The 22210-nt window shown below is 42.4% G+C and overlaps 1 protein-coding gene across 3 annotated transcripts in view; it reads right to left on the bottom strand.

Moving 5' to 3' along the window:
• The window catches only part of sick (sickie), a 268982-nt gene that overhangs the window by 63567 nt on the left and 183205 nt on the right, over positions 1 to 22210 (bottom strand). For all 3 annotated transcript variants that reach the window (XM_043420505.1, XM_043420504.1, XM_043420506.1), the window contains 4 exons: positions 15126 to 15273; positions 13131 to 14676; positions 12165 to 12529; positions 1185 to 1425 (listed from right to left, as the gene is read on the bottom strand). In XM_043420505.1, coding sequence (XP_043276440.1) covers positions 1185 to 1425; positions 12165 to 12529; positions 13131 to 14676; positions 15126 to 15273 — 2300 coding nt within the window. The remainder of the gene's footprint in view (positions 1 to 1184; positions 1426 to 12164; positions 12530 to 13130; positions 14677 to 15125; positions 15274 to 22210) is intronic.

Here is a 22210-nt window from a genome sequence, read left to right on the forward strand (position 1 = left end):
GCGTACGCTCCCCCGTCCGTCTTGTAACGAAGTTCGAAGTTTCTGAAGCATTCATTACCGGCATTGAAGCTTGCTCCAATTGAAGCTGCAATGTTCCGGAGCATGAACAAATTAAGTTGGGCTGTTTCAATCTAAACTTCGAGTGAATTCCAATTCAATCATTTCGACAACATCAAAAGTTCGATCACTGGAATATAATATTGATAAAAAGCAACTTTTTCAGGATTTATCAAAACAACCTGATGAATTTCTGCCCCAGTGGACGTCTCGAATCGAGAATTACTCACACGAATAAGCAGCAGATTTTACAGAAATGTTTTGCCCCCGAAGAAGTACTCGAATTTTCAAAGCAGACTTCCCAGTCGAACTTTTAGCGATATGGGAGAGCGAAAATGTTTTTAAGAGGTTTGCAAGGGTGCAGCTGCACGACGCAACAGCTGACACGAAAGTTTACGTTGCGTGAGCGAGTGCCCCGTGACTTATTCGAGCTTCCATGCATATACGTCGTTTCTATCCGCTCACTTTTTCCTTCTTTCTCGCTCCCTCTGTTTCTTTGGTTAAACTCGTGGTAAAATTCTGAACCCATCTGCATATACCGTGACAGAGGTACGGGTGAAGCAGAAGGGTACAGGGCCTCGCAGCTCAAGGGGTGAGGGCATTAAGCTGATGCGAGCATCGTAATCACAAATCCTACTCCATCGCTCTCCTTTTTTATTTTCTCTCCCTGCTCTCTCTCTCTTCTGCATCCGTCGCTTTCTCCCCGGCCAGCTTTCCTCGTTACATACTGCCGCGATGCATTCGCCTGAGGATGATTAACTCCCAACGTCAGAATCAATGAATCTTCCAGGGTAAAGCTAGTCTCGTGTTCGTGCACAAACAAAGTCCATTATAATGTACACGTTCGTTGATTAAAATTGATACAACGTGAGTAATGGAGCACGGAGCTTGGATCAGTTAATCTGGAAAGGGCTTAATTGGGGGCTGAAGTGAAGCGAAGTTGGCGGTTTTTTTATCGTTTTCGTGGTAAGCGAAAAGTCGAAAGAAATAAAGGACTCGACGAAAATTCATGGCCTGCGAGACGCTGGTTTTCTTTGGAGGGCTTTTGATTTTTTTTCCTGACATCTCACGACGATGATCGATTCTCATAGTCGATGGAACGTGTCAACAAATGAATAAAAACGAACCTTGTGATGAGAGGGATGTCCGTGAGCAGATGAGTGATTGCTAGCTGGAATAGAGGCCAGGTCCTCGATTGTGAGCTCTGCCAGTTCGTCGTTGCCGCCGCTGCAGCCACCTAAAAGTCCCGCGCCGCAACCCCCGACATCCCTCGAGCTCGCAGACGGCCTTTTCTGTACCCTTCTCGAGCCGGAATTTACGAGCTCCTTCACACCTGATAATTCTCGTCTGGAGCCACCACCCGCGTACCTGAATGAAAAAGTAAAGCACAAGGAACGTTTCTTAAGGAAGTATTCACTGGATACAAGTAAATTATGAAAATAGAGTTTTTCAGGGCTTCTTTTCTATCATTCGTTTCTCCTCCGCGTACGTTTGGCCTGCTGAAAGTGCGTGGAGATTGGTCTAGACAAGTTGAAAAGAGAGCGAGGAAAGATTTATAATTGGATCGTCGCAAGTTCTCTTCTGTCGTCGATGATATTTTTATCAAGAAATCTGGTCCATTCATCAAACGGTTTTTCTCCCAACATTCCCTCTGCCTCGATCCTTCTTCCTAATTAATTGTCAGAACGAAATTCGCGAAATCCACCGAATATTCATTCAAGAGTTGAAAGAGTAAATGCGAGATTGCGAGAAAACTCCGTTCCCGAATATCGCCCGCCATGCAATCTTTGTCGCGTCTGACAATGATATTTCTTTTTTTACCTGTGAAAATCGACGTCTGGCAAGATCTACAACCTCTTCCCTGCGCTCTTCCCTCAAGGGCTACCAGAGTAATGGACATTCGTACGCCAGAATATCTTTTGTTGCGCCGGATATGGGCGAGGCAAGATAAAAGTGAAAAGAAAGAAAAAACGATAAGAAAAACGTCTCTTCTTGCTGCAGGGACGTTGGATGGGATTGGAGCTTTGGGCTTTTCGTGCGTCCTTCAACTTTCCTCGTTCAACTCATCTTATTCATACTTTTATGCGGGCATTCGTCGTTTCGAAGCAGAATATATTCCAACCAACTTTTATTTTCATTTGCAACAAATTGCGAAATCGAGTTTACAGGAAAATTTACTTTGTACGAACATGAGCACTTTGATGCAATCTTTTCCTGTATTCGTTCTCCACGATATCGAGAGCACATTTTACGAGCCTCAATTCAGGTCCGTATTGAATATTTCAACGAGACATTGACGGAATGGAATTCCGAGGTCCCTTCAGCTCCGACTCATCGAGTACGAAAGCCTCAGATGACAAGCCACGAAATCTCGAAATATATTTCCTTGCTTCGATTAGTGAGATTAGAAGTCTCGAAGTCAATCCACTCGGGAACTCTGTCCGCGGGGTTGAGTGAGAAAAGGAGAAAGCAAATTCGGTAAGTGCTGGACCCTATCGAAGCCTCTTGATATCCTTATGACACAATGGCTGACTCATTCGGTCAACTTCCACTCCACGATTTCGTTCTGTTCGTATATATTTTTCCTTCTTATTTCCGCATCCCTTTTCTCGTGTTGTTTTTCGAGAAGAGAAATGCTCTCGCAGGAATTCATTGGTTTGCGAGCGTCGAAAAAAATGTCGGGAGCATGACGATTTTTGCTTATCAGGCTTGAGAGGCTTCTGACGATTTTCTTTCGTTGCTTGAGTAGATTATTTCTATTTTCTTCGAAATTCGTTGCTTCGTATATTCTTGAAGGATTCTCCGGGTCTTGAGATTCGTCGTGCTCGGGAAATCGTACGAGAAGAATAACGCAGTAATACAGGAAAATCCGACTTTCTCCCTCCCCAAACTTGGGATAAATCGATGCGTTCCTATTGGATTCTTCAAGTTTCGCATTCTCTTATTCGCGTTTCAATCTCGAATCTCGACGATACGAGGAAAGAAAACAAGCAGGATACAGCTTTTTTGTGTGCCTACAAAAATGTTGAACGTCTGCTTTGCGCCTTTCTCGTATAACAACAACAACAACAACAACCTCTTTTCCGGAAGTGAAGTAAAAGTTGTCGTAAAAGTCTCGGACTATTTTATACGAACTGTAAAAACCCTCGAGGCAAGAAGCGTGTAAAAATCTGAAGGGTTGGCAGGATCGTTGATTCTTCCAATGTTTTTTTTCCTGCTTGTGTATTCGCGACCATTTCGTTTCGTATGTTCTCCAGTATTTTTCATATTATTCTCTCAACGTTGTACTTTCCATACGCACGAAAGTCCGCTTTTATTGAAAATGAAAATCCAGCAAGAGAGCATCGAATCTCCAGATTATTGAATCGATCGATTGAAAGATTGATTCGATCACGCAGAAGACACGAGAAAATCTCATCCGAAAGGATCCGCTCAACGGACGAAAAAAACGAAGATTTTTAAGGGGTCTACCCTAACTAAAATTTTCAAAAAATCGATTTTTTTTAAATTCCATTTTTCGAATGTATACATATTTAAAAGTATCGTACTAAAATTTTATAAATATAGCAGTTTAAGTGTACTTTTGAGCGACGTTTGCTTGGCTGTCTGAGCGCGTTAATACGCTCCGCCGAGTGCGCTGCCGCGTACCTGGCTTTGCTTAAACGCGTTTTTCTCAAAATTACGTTTTTCGACGGCTCGTTGATCAAATCTCCGAAATTTTACCACATGTTTTTTATGACTACAGCTATATTTATTTTTTTGCAAAAAGACGATGAAAAAAAAACTTGCTTTTTCGTAGTTATTGAAAAAACGGCCGCCATTTTGTCATTTTTGAAAAAATCAAAAATCGTACGCTGTGCCCCACAGCCATTAATCTATTGAATCTAAAACCATTTTTATGTTTTTTCTCCGATCATCAATTCCAGAGATTTTATCAACGGCGCATACCCAATATTTTTTCAAACCCGTCTCCTCCCCCATTTTTCTGTACGAAAACCAATGAGTAAAATAAAAATAAAAAAAAACTTCTTTTGTGTATTTTGAGTGTATTTTTTAGGCCCAACACTTTTTATGTCCATATGTTTATAATTCATACCAGTCAAAAAAATCCCGTGAAAAATAGTCTTGTTTTCGCCCCTCTAATTAAGGTGGACCCCTTTAAATATTTTCTCTTACTTCGGTCTCGGAGCATCGAATAAAATAAAAACCCGATCGCGATGAACCTCGGTACAATTCCAGGAGTGCGCTGGATTTCGATCCAGCAAAAAATAACTGAAGAATGTGTACCACCGCGATATTTTCTAAGTTCCTGCTTTTTCCTCCTATTCTGCAACATTCGAATGTATCGGAGAATTCGATCTCCGTACGTATCAAATTCGAACATCTCGTATCGCCGAAGCATCCTTGGCGCACAGTATTATGTTCTTTCTGTGACGGAATACATTAACCGACACGTATGTATGAGCGCGAGTGTACTCGAAGTTGATGTACGCGTTCCCCAGTCTCGTGTCTCGTTCGAAAGTACGATTGGCACGACAAGAGAGTGTATACGTTAGAGTTTGATATCGTGCAGTCGAGGAAGCGCGAAGCAGTTAAATTCGCGCATACATTTGCACGCTCTCCGTGTACCTTTGGGTTCCCGAAGTGAGTTAGGCTGTACGCTCGTTCGCATGCAGTCTGCCGTTGGAAGAAAGACTACTTGAGCCCCAGGACGTTAACCCCACCGTAGCGCGGCGTAGAATGCAACTGAAGTCTTCCGCACAAATCATCCCGTTAAGGGGGTTGTGTGCGCTTCGTGAGCGGGGAAAGGTCAATTTTCCGATGCTATTTTTCCGCGAGCTCGTTGGCCATAAATACTCCAAAAACTGTATTTGAAGCATGTTGAAATCGGAGTCGTTGGTGACCGTAAAGGAGGAAAGTTCGCCGGCGTATGGAGAATATTTGTTCTGACAGCTAAAACGGCTTCGAGAGTTCGAATCTTAGGAAGAATTTTTCGCGATTTTAACGCGACTATTTCAAATTTGGAGGACGCATCGTCACACCGGATTATGAAAAACGAATAAAAAGGCAGAGCAAAGCAAAAATTGTTTACGACGCGAAATTACCTTTTGTCCTTGGATCCTTGGCCGGGCCACCTTGCTCTCGACTCTCATACACGTCAAACGACTCGATCCCCTGCTCCCTCGTTTACCCCGGCACACATAAAAACACGCACGAAACATCCACCCTCCATTGTGTCGAAAAAAAACACTGACACACGAACCCACGCAGGCACTGACAACGCTACATGTCTCTGACTCGAGTATGGGTATGCGAGTGATAAATCGAGTTGAAGTTACAACTCGTGGGTTATTAGACCGAAAGTTCGTTCATTATTATTGTCCTACCGGGGCTCGGACAAAAGTGCAATTACATGTGTGACTTTATGGCGGTTGTGAGGTTGAAAAAGAGCCGGGAAATTCATGGATTTCTCGAGCGTGATTAACTTTTATGATTAGATTATAAAAGATTTGAAGATAAGAGATTCACTGGTGATCGTTCGAAGCCGAAATTGCGTTAGCGAATAAACACGCGAAGCACCGGCACGTTAGTTTCTGTTTAGCGAAACGTAAGTCTCCCGGAAAACCGTTTTTTTGGGTTTTAAGGTCCCGGTTCCTCCGTTTAAAATGGGCAACTCGAATGAAGCGATAATTAGGTCCGTAACGAGTCTGAGAAAAGATCGCGATAAGAAGGTTGGCTGTTCTTTTCGTAACGTCCCGGAGGACTATCCGGCAAGCTCGACTTTTCGTCGTTTCTCTACGACGAGACATGTCCCCCGGTCTGCGGGTCGCCGCCACCGACCAACCCCTCCCTGATCGGTGTCCGTCGTGCGCACACCCTCAACCTCCCCCCGGAGACGCGGCACAGGATTTTGCGAATTCTCATTTTAGCCCCTCTCCGGCACGTTTGGGAGACGAGTGCAGTTTGAGGCCGTCAGATAGCGCCACCACGGGCGGCGCGGGGATCGATCGGCATCCTCGAGAACGTCGGGACTCCCACGTTCGATGTGGCCAAGCGGGAGATTCTCGCTTCCATGCAACGCGAACCGCGAGGGTGTGTTCGCGCTCCCGGAGAGAGCAGGACAGCGAGAGTGTCCCTCGAGGTTGTACGATCGCGTACGGCAAAGCCAGTCCCGATACTGACACAAAATGCGTCGGGTGGCGCCATCTATCGAGCCAAAGGTGTAAACGACCTTCCCACCGAGGGTGAGAGGAAAAAAGAGGGTGCTCGAGTGTCAGTGGGAGAAGGCGACCTTGGCAACGATGATTTAGAGGGACCGAGGGATGGAAATGTCTTTCCCCTCTTTTTTCAACGTGGAAATGATAAATTGTTGCTGGAGCTTCGAATGACTGGTGATGCGAGAGGATTAATGATAAAATTTAGCGTCCGAACCTCTTGCGTGGTTACTTGTCCAAGAAAAATATTGAATTTTCCGATAAAAATAATCGTCCACTTTGCTTTACTGTCGTTTTCAATTTGCTGACTAAACGCCAGCGCCATTTTATAACGATGTTTTATGGGCCTAGGCTCGGGCTCGGGGTTTTAGTGGAGTCATTGGAGACTTTAACTCGTAATCAAGTGTGTCGTCCATGCGCGAATAAATAGCATTGGCTTTCCCTTCCAAAACGATCGCTCCTCCATTCTTACGGCGACTTTATTCCGAGTCTATGAATAATGGAGCCTATAAAACAAAGCAACGTCGCTTTAAAGTACGTAAGCTCGTATAAATATCGCGATTCTTTTTCGCGAGGAGGTGCACACGGATCCGCGAGTGCTCGATGTGTACCTACTTCCGTTTCAAGCGGTAAACTCGGCCGGGGATTCAGCCACGAGATGCTTCACGGTGTCTGGATTTGTTCACAGAAACGTTGATTCGTTTGAATAACAAATGGAACGATTAAATTCATATTTCATCGATGTCGCTTCCCTTTAACTTCTCCAACGTCTTGAACTTTGATTTCAACATACTCCAAACCTTTGAGACTTCATTTTTTAAGCCTTTGTACACAAGGATATTGCGGGTGTGGTCTCTACGCGTTATTTACTTATGAAAATTCCTTTTTTTTTTTTTTTGAGGCAGTTCATACACGCGACGATTTTTTTAAGAAAGTTTTGAAATTTACACAGAGTTTAAATGCCCAGTCGACTCACACGTGTGTATCGAATTTCAAAGGGTTCGTCTTATTGAAGGCTTGGAAAAAAATTCGAGATGATTGTTTGAAGAATTGTAATGAAGAAATATTACGTTAAAGATTGAACGAAATTGGTGCATGAGCACTCACATTTGCTTATTTCAGCATTTCATTGCTTCTTTGTTTGACCCATTCCTGTCATGACCTGTCTTTTTATTAATACTTTTTTCTCGATCCATTTCCCTTTGCGCTCTCTAATGTGATTTTTCACATAAAAAACTGTAACATTTTAACCAGGGACGCATGAAATTTAGGGTTCTATATCAGTGATGAATTCTCGATGAATTAATGGCTTGTAGTTTCATTCGCCAAAAGATAAGTTGAAAAAATTGATTTAAAATTTTGAATCGATAACTCCGATATTAATTTAAAGTGATTATATCTTTAATTAGGAAGTGAAAATCGACCGAATTTAGACACCCATAAAATACGATCCTTCGAGTGTGATCTGCACGACGATTTCGGTAATTTTCGTATCGAAAATGTTGAAAACCTTGTTGGAAAATGGTGCGCCGTTAATTAATTTGATAAACGATAATAGCGAGACTGCAAATTGTGGAAAGATCAAAAGAGCATAATTTGTGAAATGTAATGGAAGAGCGGAGCGCAATCGTGATGTCGAATAATGCCGGGGAATAGCTCGCCTCTAATTTGAGAACGCTCCCGCTGTAATGTTCCATTTTCTTGTTTCCTTTGTATATAAATATATGTAATATATATATATATATATATATCTGTCTAGCTGATAATGTTGTTCCAAAACGAACGAGGATGCGGAATCGAGTGAAACCCGGAGAGGGCCATATGCCCACCATGAAATGGGAAGCAGAAGCAGCATAAGCGTGCATCGATGCTCTCGGCTATTGGTGCGAATAAGGACAATGCGCGGGGCGGGTGACAAAACAGGGAGGAGAGACGGAGAAAGCCTGGCGCGAGAGAAGGACGCGCACGGTTGTCGGTTATCTTCGCCAGAACACCTCATCTCACTGCTAACCGAGCAGGATTCAATTCTCTATTTCTCGAGTCTAACAGAGACATATTCTCGGCCGAAGGACGCGCCACCGCGAACAAACCCTCTCCTCGAGGGACTTTCGAAATTCTCCGGTTCCAACGCGTTCTACAGAAATTCTAGTCTGCGGCATTCAATTTCTCGGTATGATATGCCATCCATCGAGAGATTCATCGAGACAATAGAGAATCCTTGCAAATCAAAGGAGAAGACCGGCAAGATTTTCTGACGCCTCCGACATTTATTGACGTACCGCGAGAAATTCACACGTACAGAGCACGAAACGTGAGAAATATTATTGGTATCGTTGCCGTCATTTTCTCTCGAGTTTCTCCATTCCGAATCGAACCCGAGGCAAAATCGAGTCACTGATCGTTTGTTTTTTTTTTTTTTTTTTTTTTTTTTTTTCATTAAGGATTGTGAACGGTGTAAACGTTGGAATTTTAGGTGTTTTTTGATTGTTTTTTTAAATAAAAATTGGTCGGATGGATTTACATGAAACTTTGTACACATTTTTTACACATAATCAGAAGTACTAGAACATTTTTTTTCAATTTTTTAAATGGTACATCTTTGTACAAGGGTGCGTTGAAAATGGCTTCCTTTGAATCGGCGTTGAAAAGAAAAATCGAAAGGCTTTTTATCCCAGCGACTTGATTCAAATTGGATTTTGTAGGGAACACGTATGTTTTCGGCATGACGTAAACGTTTTTGTTGACAACTTTTTTCTTCCTTTATAAACAATTTTTTACTGAGGAATCTATAAAAATTGTGATTTTTCTTTCAAATGGTCGCCATTTTTGTTTCTAAACAATATTTTAAAAATCCCCTGCGTCATGCGACAGCCAATAGCACATATTTTGAGAATCCTTTTGTTTTTTTTGTCCTGAGATGTTCAATTTTTGAGATTTGCTGTCAACGCCGATTCAAGGGGAGCCATTTCCAACAGACCGTTGTACAAAAAAATAGCATGAAAAAAGTTAAAAAAAAAAAAAATTTCCAGTACTCTCGAGTACGTAAAAGACTTGTACAAGGTTTTATTTAAATCCATCCAACCAATTTTGATTTATAAAATACACAAAAATACCTTAAATTCTAACGTTTACACTGTTCATATAGTCGGTGCGAACCACCGCAATGCGATGGGAGAAATAATTGAAAATATGAAGAAAAAGTTGACTGCAGGAGGAACTCGGAAAATGAATTGTTTTTTTTTCCCCCCCATGATAATTAATTGGTCTGAAAATTAGTAAAATTACTCCTAATTAATCGTTCCCCGACAATTCGATAAAAGTACCTTATAAAGCGAGCACATGTGTTTTTTCTTTAAATTAGCTCCGGTCTCTTAATTCCCCATTGCGTTAAATCGAATTAAGCGATTGAGGGCACTGCTGGGCGAGGGGGGGAAGAGAGAGCTTTGGAGTATTGCCTTTTAAGTTGTTCGGATCGAGTCTCCCCTCGGAGATCTTCGTATCTGACGTTTTTCCTCGTCGTTTACTGCCACGTGTTTGCGTCTCTCGTCCCCTGCGGAAGATTCGTAAACGTTCGAATATGCCACGAGTTTCTTACTGCCTTTGTGTACCCACGAGTGCGTTCACTCCGCCGGGCTCTTTATATACTGATCTTGACGACGCGGAGACGCTCCGTTGGGAGGGAGGAAAGACATAAAGGAGAAAAGGACAATCCGGAAATGTCCTTGGCCGTTTGTATAGGTATAAGAAACGAATGTGCGAAAGGGAACGAACGGAGCCGGAAATACAGTGGCCAGAAAAGAAAAGCCGCGAAAGAGTGAGAGAGAGAGAGTACGAAGGAAAGCACATCGCAGTATATTGAATTTCCGAAAAGCGCGTCGAGCTTCAAGCGGATGATACCGGAGCCCTCCTTAAAGGCTGCTGCGATCGAGTTAGGTGCGCCTCAGGAAGCTTTTATACAGGGTGGTAGGAAAGGACGACGAATGACGAAGAGCTCTCGGTGAGGACGAAGTGGGTGGCCGAGGGTGGAAAAAGACGAGGAGGGAGCAGCGAAGAGATGCGAGAGTTTGAAGCGTTGTGAAAACAACGCTTCGGGGCTCGATGGCGAAGGGTCTCTGTGCTATGGCTGGGTGCCAAAACAAGGAGAACGAGGAGAAGGACGAAGGGGATGAATGCTGAATTATCATTGAGAAGGATTATGCGGTGAAAGCTGAAAATTGAGTTTCCAAAGTCTCCTCGAGCGTACACGCTTTTTTGTTGCCCTTTATACATTTTTCTTTTGGTGAAAAATTGATTGAATTTTCTCGCTTCGAATTATGCTGTTTTAATTGCTTCCAGGTGCCTTTCAACGAATTTTCCTGAGAATTCAATTTCGTCTTTTAATCCCCTCGGAAGAAAATGTCCTTAACAGGAAAAACTTGGGAGAAAAGGAATGAAATTATAAACTCCAATTAATAAGCTGAAGTGGAACTTACGGAAAATGCACATTCTCCTTTCCATTGTTCACTTCCCTCCGCCAAGCCCTTCTCGCCTTTTTCTTCCTTCTATTCAGCTCCTACGATTTAAAGAAAGCTCGGCTTTTCAAAAGGGAGGTCGTTTCGATTGAAAGGAGGGAAATCTCGACTCACTCGGGTGAATCCAACGGAGATTATCCCATTTGAGAGACAACCGAATGTTTCCCCTGGTCTCCATATTCTTCGGAGCAGCGAGAAACTAATTTGTTTGTTTCGATACAAAGGAATGCGAAATTATCTACGCGCGTTCATTCATCCGGATCGCATCGACTTTATTTCCTCGCGCGCGAGTGAGGCGCGAGGTAAAATTGTTAAGTTCGTTCAACCTTTTTTCTCCGACAATCGTAACGTGTTTTTACAATTGTTTTATGATTCTCACTATTTTTCTGCTCCGTACCAGGACCAACGAACGTTTCAATCTATCTGACTGAGAAAAAAAGACAGCTGCGAAAACGTCACGTACACTGAAGACCTAATTAGCCGGCTCGAGATTCTCGAAACTAGCGATTCGAGCGTTTACTTTTTCAATCGAATTAAAATCTGAAGGGAAAACGCGACGCTATGTAGACCCGAGCAATTACAAACTCGCCCTCTCGCTTCCCTCCTTCCTTCTTTCTCGTGGCTTTTCTCTCGTATGTACTCCAATAGTATTTCAACTTGAGATATGACGTTGTGCACCGAAGAGAGACAGCGTTGGCAAACGAGACGCTGTGTATAGCACGTGGCGAAATTAGCCTCGCAAATTTCGTCTAATTAAAGGCCGTTAGTGAAAGCGTTGTGAGTTCTCCTCTTCCCCTCTCTCTCCCTCTCTCTCTCTCTCTCTCTCTATTCTCAACATATTTCTTCTTCTCTCTTCTGCTCACGAAGTCTTGAAGATTCCACCACGAGACGCGGATACGTTACTTAGTTCTGGCGAGCTAACACTGTGTCACGCTTGGTGGAGACAAATATGCGACGCGATCTTGGCGGCTCTCTCCATACGAACAACAGCCCTCGCTAGACAGACGTCCCACTTGAAATATATTGCTGCCTTTATTTACTTCATATTTCAATTTTCCTCATAATCATCAAATCAACTTCGTTGTTCGTCCTCACGTTACTTTGGCCAAATGATTTACTGGTATTGCTTCAAACAGGTACAAGAAAATCTCGAACCAATTGGATTATCCATGCATACATTTCAATAATTTTGAATAATTTTCTGAAAAAGTGCATGAACGAATGAGAATATGAAATTAGTGAATATTTTGGCACGGAAACTGAAATAAAGTCGATCAGTTGATCAAACGAATTCAGAAAAATGATTTTCTTCAATAATGCAATCGAACTCAAACACGAAAGTAAATCGCATTTGCAATTCAGCAATTCGTCTCCAGCTCACCTGTCGTGATCGTGTCCATACGAGGGATTCATTCGTCTCGAATAAAGTGAGGCACCTCCCTCAGATAAATAACCATCGCAAATGTCCGAAAGTGTTCTACTTCCGACGTTAACGCCGCTACGTAGAACTTCGCCGTCGCTGAGGTAGCCGGAAGCAATGTCAATGTCGGAGTAATCTTGTCCGACGTGATGATGCGAGGACGAATGCAACACCGTGTATTGACGACCCGTCGTACGGCTCGGCAAAGTCTGCAAGCATCTCGCACCCGGGGTGTAACCTCGGAGTAACGGCTGCATCGGTTTCACTGTCATTTCAGCCTCCTCCTCAGCGTTCGTACCAATCACACATGGCGAATCCGTCAGAACCTGGAAACAACATTATTTTAATACGAATAAAACAGCCCAGCAGTCTCCGCAAAGTTTTTTTATCCATTGACTCCTCTTATTGGAAGCTTGAAATTGGATCTTCGTGATGGAAAATTTTTTCGAACGAATTGATTTTAATATTTTGCCAAATTTCTTTTTCACTTTCGAGATTCGCGTCCTTTTGAATGGAACATCGCTCGTGGTTTTGAATATTTTATAAAAAAAAAAAAAAAAAAAAACAGTAAATTCTGCAAAAACGAAGACGAGAAAATCTTTGAATCGTTGATCAACGTGTCGGACGTTGTACGTGTTCGAAATATAAAAATCGATCGTATTCTGATCCTGTTTTGGTGTTTTGAACAATCGTGCCGAAATTATAATGCTCATAATTGTATTTAGTTGTTAGAATGTGAAAAGTAACGATTATTGAGACTCAATTTTTTGGTATAGCAATGGCTGAAACTCGCTTGCAGTACTTAACAAGTTATTTCTGGTCAGAAAAAATTTCTAAGTTTTCTCTCATCAGAAATCGCTAAATTTGTGTATAAGATTCCATAGAGATTGCTTGGTATATTTGAGCACTCAAAATAATGAAACGAACCTTTTCCATATGTTCAAAGGTCGTATCGATTTTTCGATTGGGTATAGTTTTAATTTCACTTCCACTTTCGCTGCTCGGCCGATAAATAACGCTGCTGTCGCTGGAGTTGCTTTGTCCGGTGGAGTTGGAATTGCTGTGAGAGCTTTCGGACATGAGATCGGAAATGCTTGGCATTGGCGAGACCATGGCAACGGTGTTGGGATCTAATTTACGATGTAAGGATTCGCCCTTGAGTTTCGTTGGGTTAGTGATGTTGGGAATATTTATGTCTTTTTGTTGTTTCGTCGTTCCTTTTACAAGAGCGGTGGGTTTTGGTATGCTCGAGCCGGGGCTCATTCCTGGACCGGTGACGTTTTGACCTTGTGCGTTTGGTCCGGGTCCTGGAAGCGGATTGGCTGAGTTGGTTGTTTGGGGAGCGACGAAGCTCTCTCCGCTCTTCGATTGTTCGGGCTGTATTTTATTGTCGTCGAAAGGTTCTTGTCGCTGGCACGACGAATTTGCGGATTCGTGCTCGTTCGATTCGAAATTTTCACGATTTTCTTCCTCGATGTGATTCTCGCTGATTCTCAAACGAATTTCGTAATTTTCTGTTTTACCATTCTTCGAGTCGAGGTCAACGACCTTTTGCACATTTTCCACCATCTTTTCCTCCGATAAATTCATGTTTGTCTGATTCATAGTTGTTACTGTTTTGTCCAAAGAGGCAGTTTCGTTCTCCACGCACATCGGATTTTCTTGCATCGATATGTCGTGGCCTGGCTGCCTTATCAGTCCGTTCGAACCTGGCACGAGACCCTTGTTCAAACCGTTCGGTGGTCCTTTTGCATTCTGTTGTAACCTCGTATCGGTTATTTTAGCCGGCAGTTCCATCTTTGGCCGTTGAATGCCCTTTTGCTCGGCTTTTGGACTCGAAACGATTTTCGTATCTTGGGATATTTGTTGTGGTTGATGCTGCTGTTGCGGCTGTTGTTGAGTCACCTTCTGTTGTATCGTCAAGGAAGAATTGGATTTTTGTAATTGAGCTGATTGCTTCAAGAGGTCGAGACTGTTGACTTTTTTATCATTCGCTGCGACTTTTGCAAGAGAATTTGTGATTTTACTCGATACTTTTCCATCCTCGATGCTCGGTGCTGTGTTCACCAATTTTTCTGGTCCTTTTGTCCGCGCTATTTTACTCGCTGCCTTTGATTGCTCTTTTCTCGCGCTCTTCGGACTCGCCTGCTTCGTCGGCTTTGCCTGCAGCTTCGATTTCAATGCTCTTGTTTTTGGCGACTCCACTTGATTCTTCGTCTGATCGCACAACGATGTCGAACTGTCCGAGTGCTCTGAACGGGCCGATGAAAAACCCGACGAACTCGACGTTCTCTTCGATACTGCTGACGACGCTTTTCCACGTTCCGAATTTTTATCCTTGTTGTTAAATAACTTGAATTTGTCGAGAACAGAGTTTTTGTTCGTCTGCTGTACCGGCGCTGGAGGCCCCGAGTAAGGCGATGGCTGCGGCGCCCTTAAACCACCCGGACGTCCAACCGTCGATGCTCGAGGACTGCAATTCAAACGAGAACACAACAATCAGCATCTCGATCAATCGGAGTTTTCTGAGACTATTCTTTATGAGCTTTTAGAAAATTTTCATCTAAAATATCATTTGCTTGCATCTTATTTTGTATTACTTTTCGAAAATCATTATTTTTAAATGCAGAAACTTGAAAATTTTTCTCACCACCGTTTATCAACTAACATTCGAACATTCGGAAATGCATAAATTCTCGAAATGTCTCCACGACTTTGAATCGACTTGGTTTATCCAATATTTAAGGGAATTCATGGGAATTTATAAAATCGATGGATGCGTGCAAATTTTTTCTGGATCGAAATGGATAAAAAAACGTCAGAACAGCAACAACCGACTTGTCCCTCGACATATGAAACTGTGGCTCGTACGTCATAGAAAAAAAACGGATATTTCTTGTAGGAAAAACGGTGAAAAATGACCTGGGTGTAGTGGCTGGTTGTCGATTTGTAGAGCATTGACTTCTGGGTTGTGGAATGAAGGAGAGCGCCTGGGGTGGGTGCTGTTGACTCGGGCTGGTACTCCTCGAGCTGCTTGCACTGCCAATACCGCCGTTTCCGTGTTTCAGTCCTGTTGAAACAAAAAGCAACGATATTTTATCATTTTCATACCATATTTTCTCCTTCACTGTACCGTTGAGGCGTGCATTTTTCGTGAAAGGTCAAACAGGATTGTTCGTTTTTCTCGCGGTCACTCACTTGAATAAGCAAGCTGCGAGGGGGAGGTGAGGGGAAAGGGAAGAGGACGAGAAGGATCGAAAAAATCTTGGTTCATTCTCGTTTCGTCTTCTACTGTCACTAATTCAATAAAAAATTATTTGAATATCCTGAAAAAATGTGAGAATCTACCAGGAGAATGACCTCCATAAAAGTAGCGATAAATCATTTGACGTTAAGTGCTGCACGTTTCCCACAATTTGTTGCTGCATAAATCACAAACAAATCTTTATCCTTGTCCGATACTAAAACATGATTGGATTCGTCGACGAATCTCGAAGTGCGCGGAGGACGACTCGTACATAGGCGGAAATTGGATACAACGCTCATCAGCAATTTAAACTCGATAGTGTGTTTGGTGAGAAAATGCTGTTTCTACAGAGCCAAGCCTCGTTGCGATGCTTTGGATTTTGGGTACCTCGCATGCCAAGTGTCGACGGCGAGACACGATAAAAGCAATACCAGCGATATTGCTCGTCTCGGTACTTGCCTTTGTAGTGGATGTGTACGGTTCTGTGACACGAGACGTTTCGCTTGAAATAGATCTTCCTCTCGAGTTTTCATTCCTCTTTCATTTTTCCAATGATTTTCTTCGCCTCGCTATTTTTGAAAATGATGAAAATTCTTCCCGATACTCATCGATGAAATTCTCATGAAATGAACTCTAATAAATTCACTTACAAAGCTCGTCTTGCAGACAAGTTTTTAGCAACCGAGAGGTCCATTTTTATTTAAGCATACGTACGAAGCGTACACCTTAAAGGCTCAAACGTGGTTCGACTTTAAATGAAATTCCTTGTATACAGAATGAGGTTCGAATTCGTATAGTAATATAGAGAGAGAGGAGCATGCACCAAGGGATATATACACCGTGGCGAGGGCAAAGGTCATAAGAACCGGGATAAGCTTCAAAGTGGATGCACGAGACTTGAATACCCTCCATCGTTTTATACCTCGTTTTTATCTTTTACGATACTTCCTAAGTGTTTATATTTCCTTCGTATACGTACACAGTCGCGATTTTGTTACGATGCTAAAAATTGAAAATGACATTTTTTTAAAACGAGCCTCTTGCTGTTTTTGTATAAAAATGAATTGTTTCGTACATCGGCATGCTATTTTTCTATTCTCCATTAAAAACTATTAGATTTAATTCAATAAATTTAATCGTAGTGGCAAAAGCTCCGGAATTTCAATCTCCATTTCCAAAGGAAGTATTATTTAACGCGAAGCAGTACAAATGAAAGTAACCCCCGAGATCGTCTGACTGTTTGGGTGCAACGTTTGGTATAATTCGTCATTTACGTTTCATTAAAGTCCCCTCGAGCAGCGAGACCTCAATACAAATTCGCACCCAAATAATTGCATAAATTGCATATTCATTACGGTGCGTTACGCAGCGCACATTCGAATAATTCTTTCTTCAGCGAGCTCTTCCATCCATTCGGCGAGTTTATAATACTTCCCATTGGATGGTGGACTCGATAAAGCGACGATTGAATGCCTCATTAAACGAGCATAGTCGTAGACTGTTTCTGAACGTGGCTCTTCGGCACGAAACTCAAAAGTTTCTTGTTTTTTATTTTTAAGTTTCTTCACTTCACAAAACTTGTAAACATACAAACAATAAATAAAATCAATGAACGTTTAACTATTTTCATGTTTCCTGCTCAATTAGAGCCTCATTTTATTTAAGGGGGGTCCTGCTTTAGAAAGTCAAAAAAATCGATTCCATTCGGGAAGGTTTTTGGATAGACGCGAAGACTTTTCGGTTTAGTTTCAAGGATATTTCAAAAGTACAAAAACACTTTTTTTTATGTGAGAAACACTAATTTGTACATGGTTTATGCGCCAAGTCTCATTATCGAAGTTTCTCAGCTGCGTAAAATGTGGAGATCGTAATTATTATCTGCAACAAAAGTTCCAATTGTTTTTTCCATTTTCATATATTTACAGCCCGTTAAAGCGATATTCTTCTTGTCTAGAAGCGTTTTTTTTTTTTCATAACTCGCTAAAAACAGTACAGAATTTCGCAAGTTTTTCGGGTTTTTATAGGTTCATATGGAAGAAAAATGTATGAAAATGGGAAAAAAAATTGGAATATTCGTTGTAGACAACAATTACGATCTCCCCATTGTAAACAGCTGAGAAATTCCGACAATTGAACTTTGCGCATAAAGCATGTACAAATTAGTACTTCTCTCATAAAAACAATATTTTAGTATCCTTGAAATATCCTTAAAACTATACCGAAAAGTTCACTATGGAGAGTTATTTCCGTCCATCCAAAAGCATGCCCGAGAAAAATCGATATTTTTGACTTTTTAATACAGGACTCCCCCTTAAAGCTTCCAAATCCAGTGGCCTAACGATCCTAAGAGTAACTGCATATCAAAAGTAATCGTACGAGACTGCGAGCAATGTATTATTGAAGCCTACACGTAGCCCGTAAATTCCTGCGGTCGTATGAGCGAGAGACATCTTCTCGTGACTTTAAAGAGCGTTGGTCGAGCATGTGTGGCTACTTAGTTGTGGTTAACTCAATTTATTCATCGAATCTGTCGCCAGACACAGCGCGAGCTTTCGCGTGAGTCGAAGCTCGCCGCTGGGTGGTTGCTCCGCAACAACCCACGGTACTCGAATACGTATGGCGACATACGTATATACGGAGATTTATTATAACAGCATATGCTAAGAAAAACCTGATTTATACAGCTAGTTTTCCTGGCTTCCGAGCTGAGCGCGACTGAAATAAAAGTCCAATAAAAAACGCTAGAACTGTACGTAAATTCAAATGCATTTAGATCGCATCGAGTTTACGTAGAAACTCATTTTCCATGGAGTTCATTCTCCATCGAACGCGATTCGGTGGCCAAAATCTCTGTACATTTGCGGTGGTGGTTGAAAAAAAAAAGTCGAATCCAGTTCGACTTTTCGTTAGTTATTTTGTATTGAAATACAAAAAACCAATGCGACACGAGGATGAATAAAAAATCGTATGCAAAACTGCCAAGGTTTTTTGACCATTGTATCATCTCTTTTAAAACGCGACACGTTTGAATGAGGGATTTATAGTTTTTTTGAATGGTGGGAATACGTGATTTTTGAAAGCTGGCGTTGTGGCTTTTTGGCAGACACGTAATCCCATCGGATCAAACAACAATGGAGCAACAATGGGCTGGGAACAAGTGGTCCAGAGGGGCGAGAGTTTCTCGCGCTCTCTTTATTCCTCCCCTCGAAAACGTTTGAAATAGAGAGTAAGATACCTTAAAATTCGAAACGTGACTGAGCATGCAGCGTGAAATAGAAAGAGCTACTGCCCTGGCCCTTGTCAAGCGCTCGAATGATTCATCGTGGAGTCGGAACACGAGCAATCGATCTCGCGTTTATCGTAACTCCAGCGAGAGCGAAATTAATGGGGCTTTCGTTGTCTGAATTCGCGATTCTGATGGAGTTCGTCGAGGATCGAATAACGATATACATCGAAGAGTGAAACCACCTGCTGGACCTCTGTGCCGGCGTCCGAAAATAGGGAATGTCGTGTTACCGAGTCGAGAGCGTGATAATTGTTTCGCAAACACGATGCTTTATGGGGCTCAAATTGTCGCGTGACATGACCTGACGAAACAGCTCGAATAAATCATTCCAATCAGTCCCAATATACAGGAGAGAGATCGTCACTGAAATAAGAGTCTCCATGAACGATCGCATTGCTTAAAAAAACGTTTTGCAACAGCCAATATATTTTACCTCAAATAAAAATGACGATTTTTCGTTCTTTTCATCGAAGCAATACGAGCAGGGGGCCGATAATTCGAATTGAAATCCAGTATTTCGTAGGAAAACGTCATATTCCAGCATATCCAGATTTTCGAGTGTCTTCGAACCGCGAAAAGTCACCTGAGAAATTTCCTTTATTCCGGAACACGAAGCACGCTCGAAACACTCGCACACAAATTAGCACCAACGTGAAAAAACGAATGAGCTAACAGCCTCAAAAAGTATGACGATGACAGGAGAAAACGAAGCACGATAACGAAGAACACGTTCGAAAGAAGAAAATAAAAGGAGCCGTTTAAAAGCCACGAGACTGCACAGCCTCCGGCGAACCCTCCGCGTACAATGCACCTTCGAGGGGACTAGGAACGTTATTATCACGGATAAGCGAATGTTAAGATTGAAGAATTCGGAGCGTGTAATGAGAAGCAGAATGCAAGTGTACCGCGCGTCACGCGCCTTTTCGTACGACTACGCACATTAGAGATATATTCATTCGATGGACCGTGCTGTGAATAAACACCAGCTTACACGTCTCCTATATACACATATCGAGCCCCACTCTTTTTAAACTGCCATATACGCACGACTTATCTCCGCCGATATTTCCATCTTTATTTATCCGCTTCTTCGACCCTCTCGCCATCTCTTGGCGTCTATCAGTCTCGCATCTTTCTCTTCTCACCAGAGCACATTAACTGCAACCGTTTTATGTATGCACACATGAGACTGGGCATGTACTCGCTCAGGCTCGTTGCTAAATAATGGCTTCGTGTACAGGTTGCATACAAAATCCCATTAAGGCCCAAATCAACTGAATTAAAACGTTGACTTTGATATTCTTTAGCATACTCACAAAAATCAACATTTTCATGGGGAAATAGTCATTTCTTATGTTTGCGGGGTCGCTCTTTCGAATGCTGCTGAGAAAATTTTGGAAAAGTTATGTCTTGTCATAGTTTTTTGAGAAAACGTGAAAAAACTCGATGTTTTCTGTTCAACTGGCTTGAAATTCGTGGTCAAATTCGTTGTATTTTTTTTAAAGCAACGATTATCATGGCTAATAAAAACGTTTGAATTTCGATCCCACTTTTAAACTTTTCCTCACAACTGCTACTTCAAACGAATTAGTACCTCCATTTCCTTCCATCGTTTTCGTCCAGATCACGAGATTCGTGTGAATTTCAACTCGAACTCAATAGCAAGCAGATGAATTACTGATGGACATTAATTGATTTTCAATCGCCCTGTACAGCATGGATATCGGACGTGTGTGCAAAATGGACTTGCAGCATATGCATGCAACGAATGTCGTAGGGGGTAAATGCATTCTCGCGGTGCTGCTCTCCCGCGCGGCCTCTTTCTCTTTCTATTTCTCTGTCGCTGTCCATCTCGCGCGCGAACGCTTTAACGTACGAGCCTTTTTCCTCGTCTCGGCTGTACCCGTTGTGCTGGTAAATACTCGTTTGTATCACACGAGCGTGTGCGAGTACACACGAGAAATTGACAGGCCAAGGCGATTAAGTTCAGTGGTTCTCGCGATACATATCGCGGGGTAATATCATACGTTTGATTTTCTATCGCCTCGCACCTTAAATACGATCCTGATGCACTTTTGATTCAGATACGCTCTCCCAGTGGACGCGGATCGACTTCTCGTGGATCGCGATATAATTCCTTTCGTATCAGTGCCAACGAGACAAGGCACAAAGCAGGGTTTCGTCTTCGTTGAATTTGCTGTGACGAGTGGAGAAAAAACTGTACTGAGCCGGGTGGTCACCTTAAAGCGTCGATTAGAATAGTGCAGATATTCCGATCGTTCGCGCTACTGTGAGAAATCAATGAAGGAAAAATTCTCACCGAATAGAGACACGAAAAATTGTTTTGTTCTACTCATTCTCGAAAGCGCAGTTTCCCCGCAGTCCTTTCGAACACCAGAATCCGGGAGGAATTCGAGACGAGAAATTCAACAATGCCACAGAATTAACGGCCATTGAGTGAATATTGATAAGGGAAATATAGCGAGTGGAAAAAATGGTCGACCGGTTGAGAACCCACGGAGAACTGCAAGACCGCGAGAGCCAAGCCTTTCAAGTTCCCTTTGAGAGAGTGCAGAGTGCATACAGCTGTATAGAGTCGAAGTTTACGGTACCAAGCTCCTCGCGCAGCGTCCAGAGGATCTTTTCGCAACTACGAGATAGGATTATACGGGCGTATAACTGTAGGAGCCTCTCACGTCTTTAGAATGCTTGAGGAAAAGCACGAAATGAGATATGGGAAACGCTCGAACGAGCATCCTGCTTCAATTTCGTTTAACTCTTTTTTTTCCATTCTCTTCATCTCTTTCTCTTACTTTTATCTCTCATTGCGTTCTTCGATGATTTCAATGTACCGCTAACGTATCAGTAGGTAAGGAGTGTATTGGCCGGACTCCGATCAACCGTAATAATACGAGACGACAAGCCTGAATCTATACAGCGAACAATTATCGAGTTCCTCAATTCCTCTCGACTGGTCAATCTATTCACTCGGATATATACGTTACGCGCTATAGTTTGCCGAGATTGATCCAATTGAGGCTAGACTCAATTGGCCATTATCGTAGATACGCAGCTGTCGCTCAACACATCGGTACTGAAAATATTTTGCTGCATTTCGCAATCATTCGAAACAATGCAAACTTCCCGTTGCTTTGGACTGAGAAAAGAAATTCATTGAAATAACGAAATTTCTAGATCGTGGAGTACAAACTTCAATTCGTTAATTCAACAAGATTTGAATGATTTCAACGGTGTCCGGCCTAATAAACTCACTCAAAATAACCCGATATGAACGATATAACCCATGCACAGAACAACCACGAGAATAATAATCGTCATTTGAAATTACCTTCAAGAGTACGGATCAGTCGACTAACCTCGCACTTGGAATTTTCGAAATCGAAATTCGCTTTGACACAGTTTGACCGATTAAAAAAAGGCTCTGTCGCAGGAAAAAACGCAGGACGATGGCAA

The sequence above is a fragment of the Venturia canescens genome, chromosome 5 (assembly GCF_019457755.1).
Source record: "Venturia canescens isolate UGA chromosome 5, ASM1945775v1, whole genome shotgun sequence".
NCBI lineage: Eukaryota > Metazoa > Arthropoda > Insecta > Hymenoptera > Ichneumonidae > Venturia > Venturia canescens.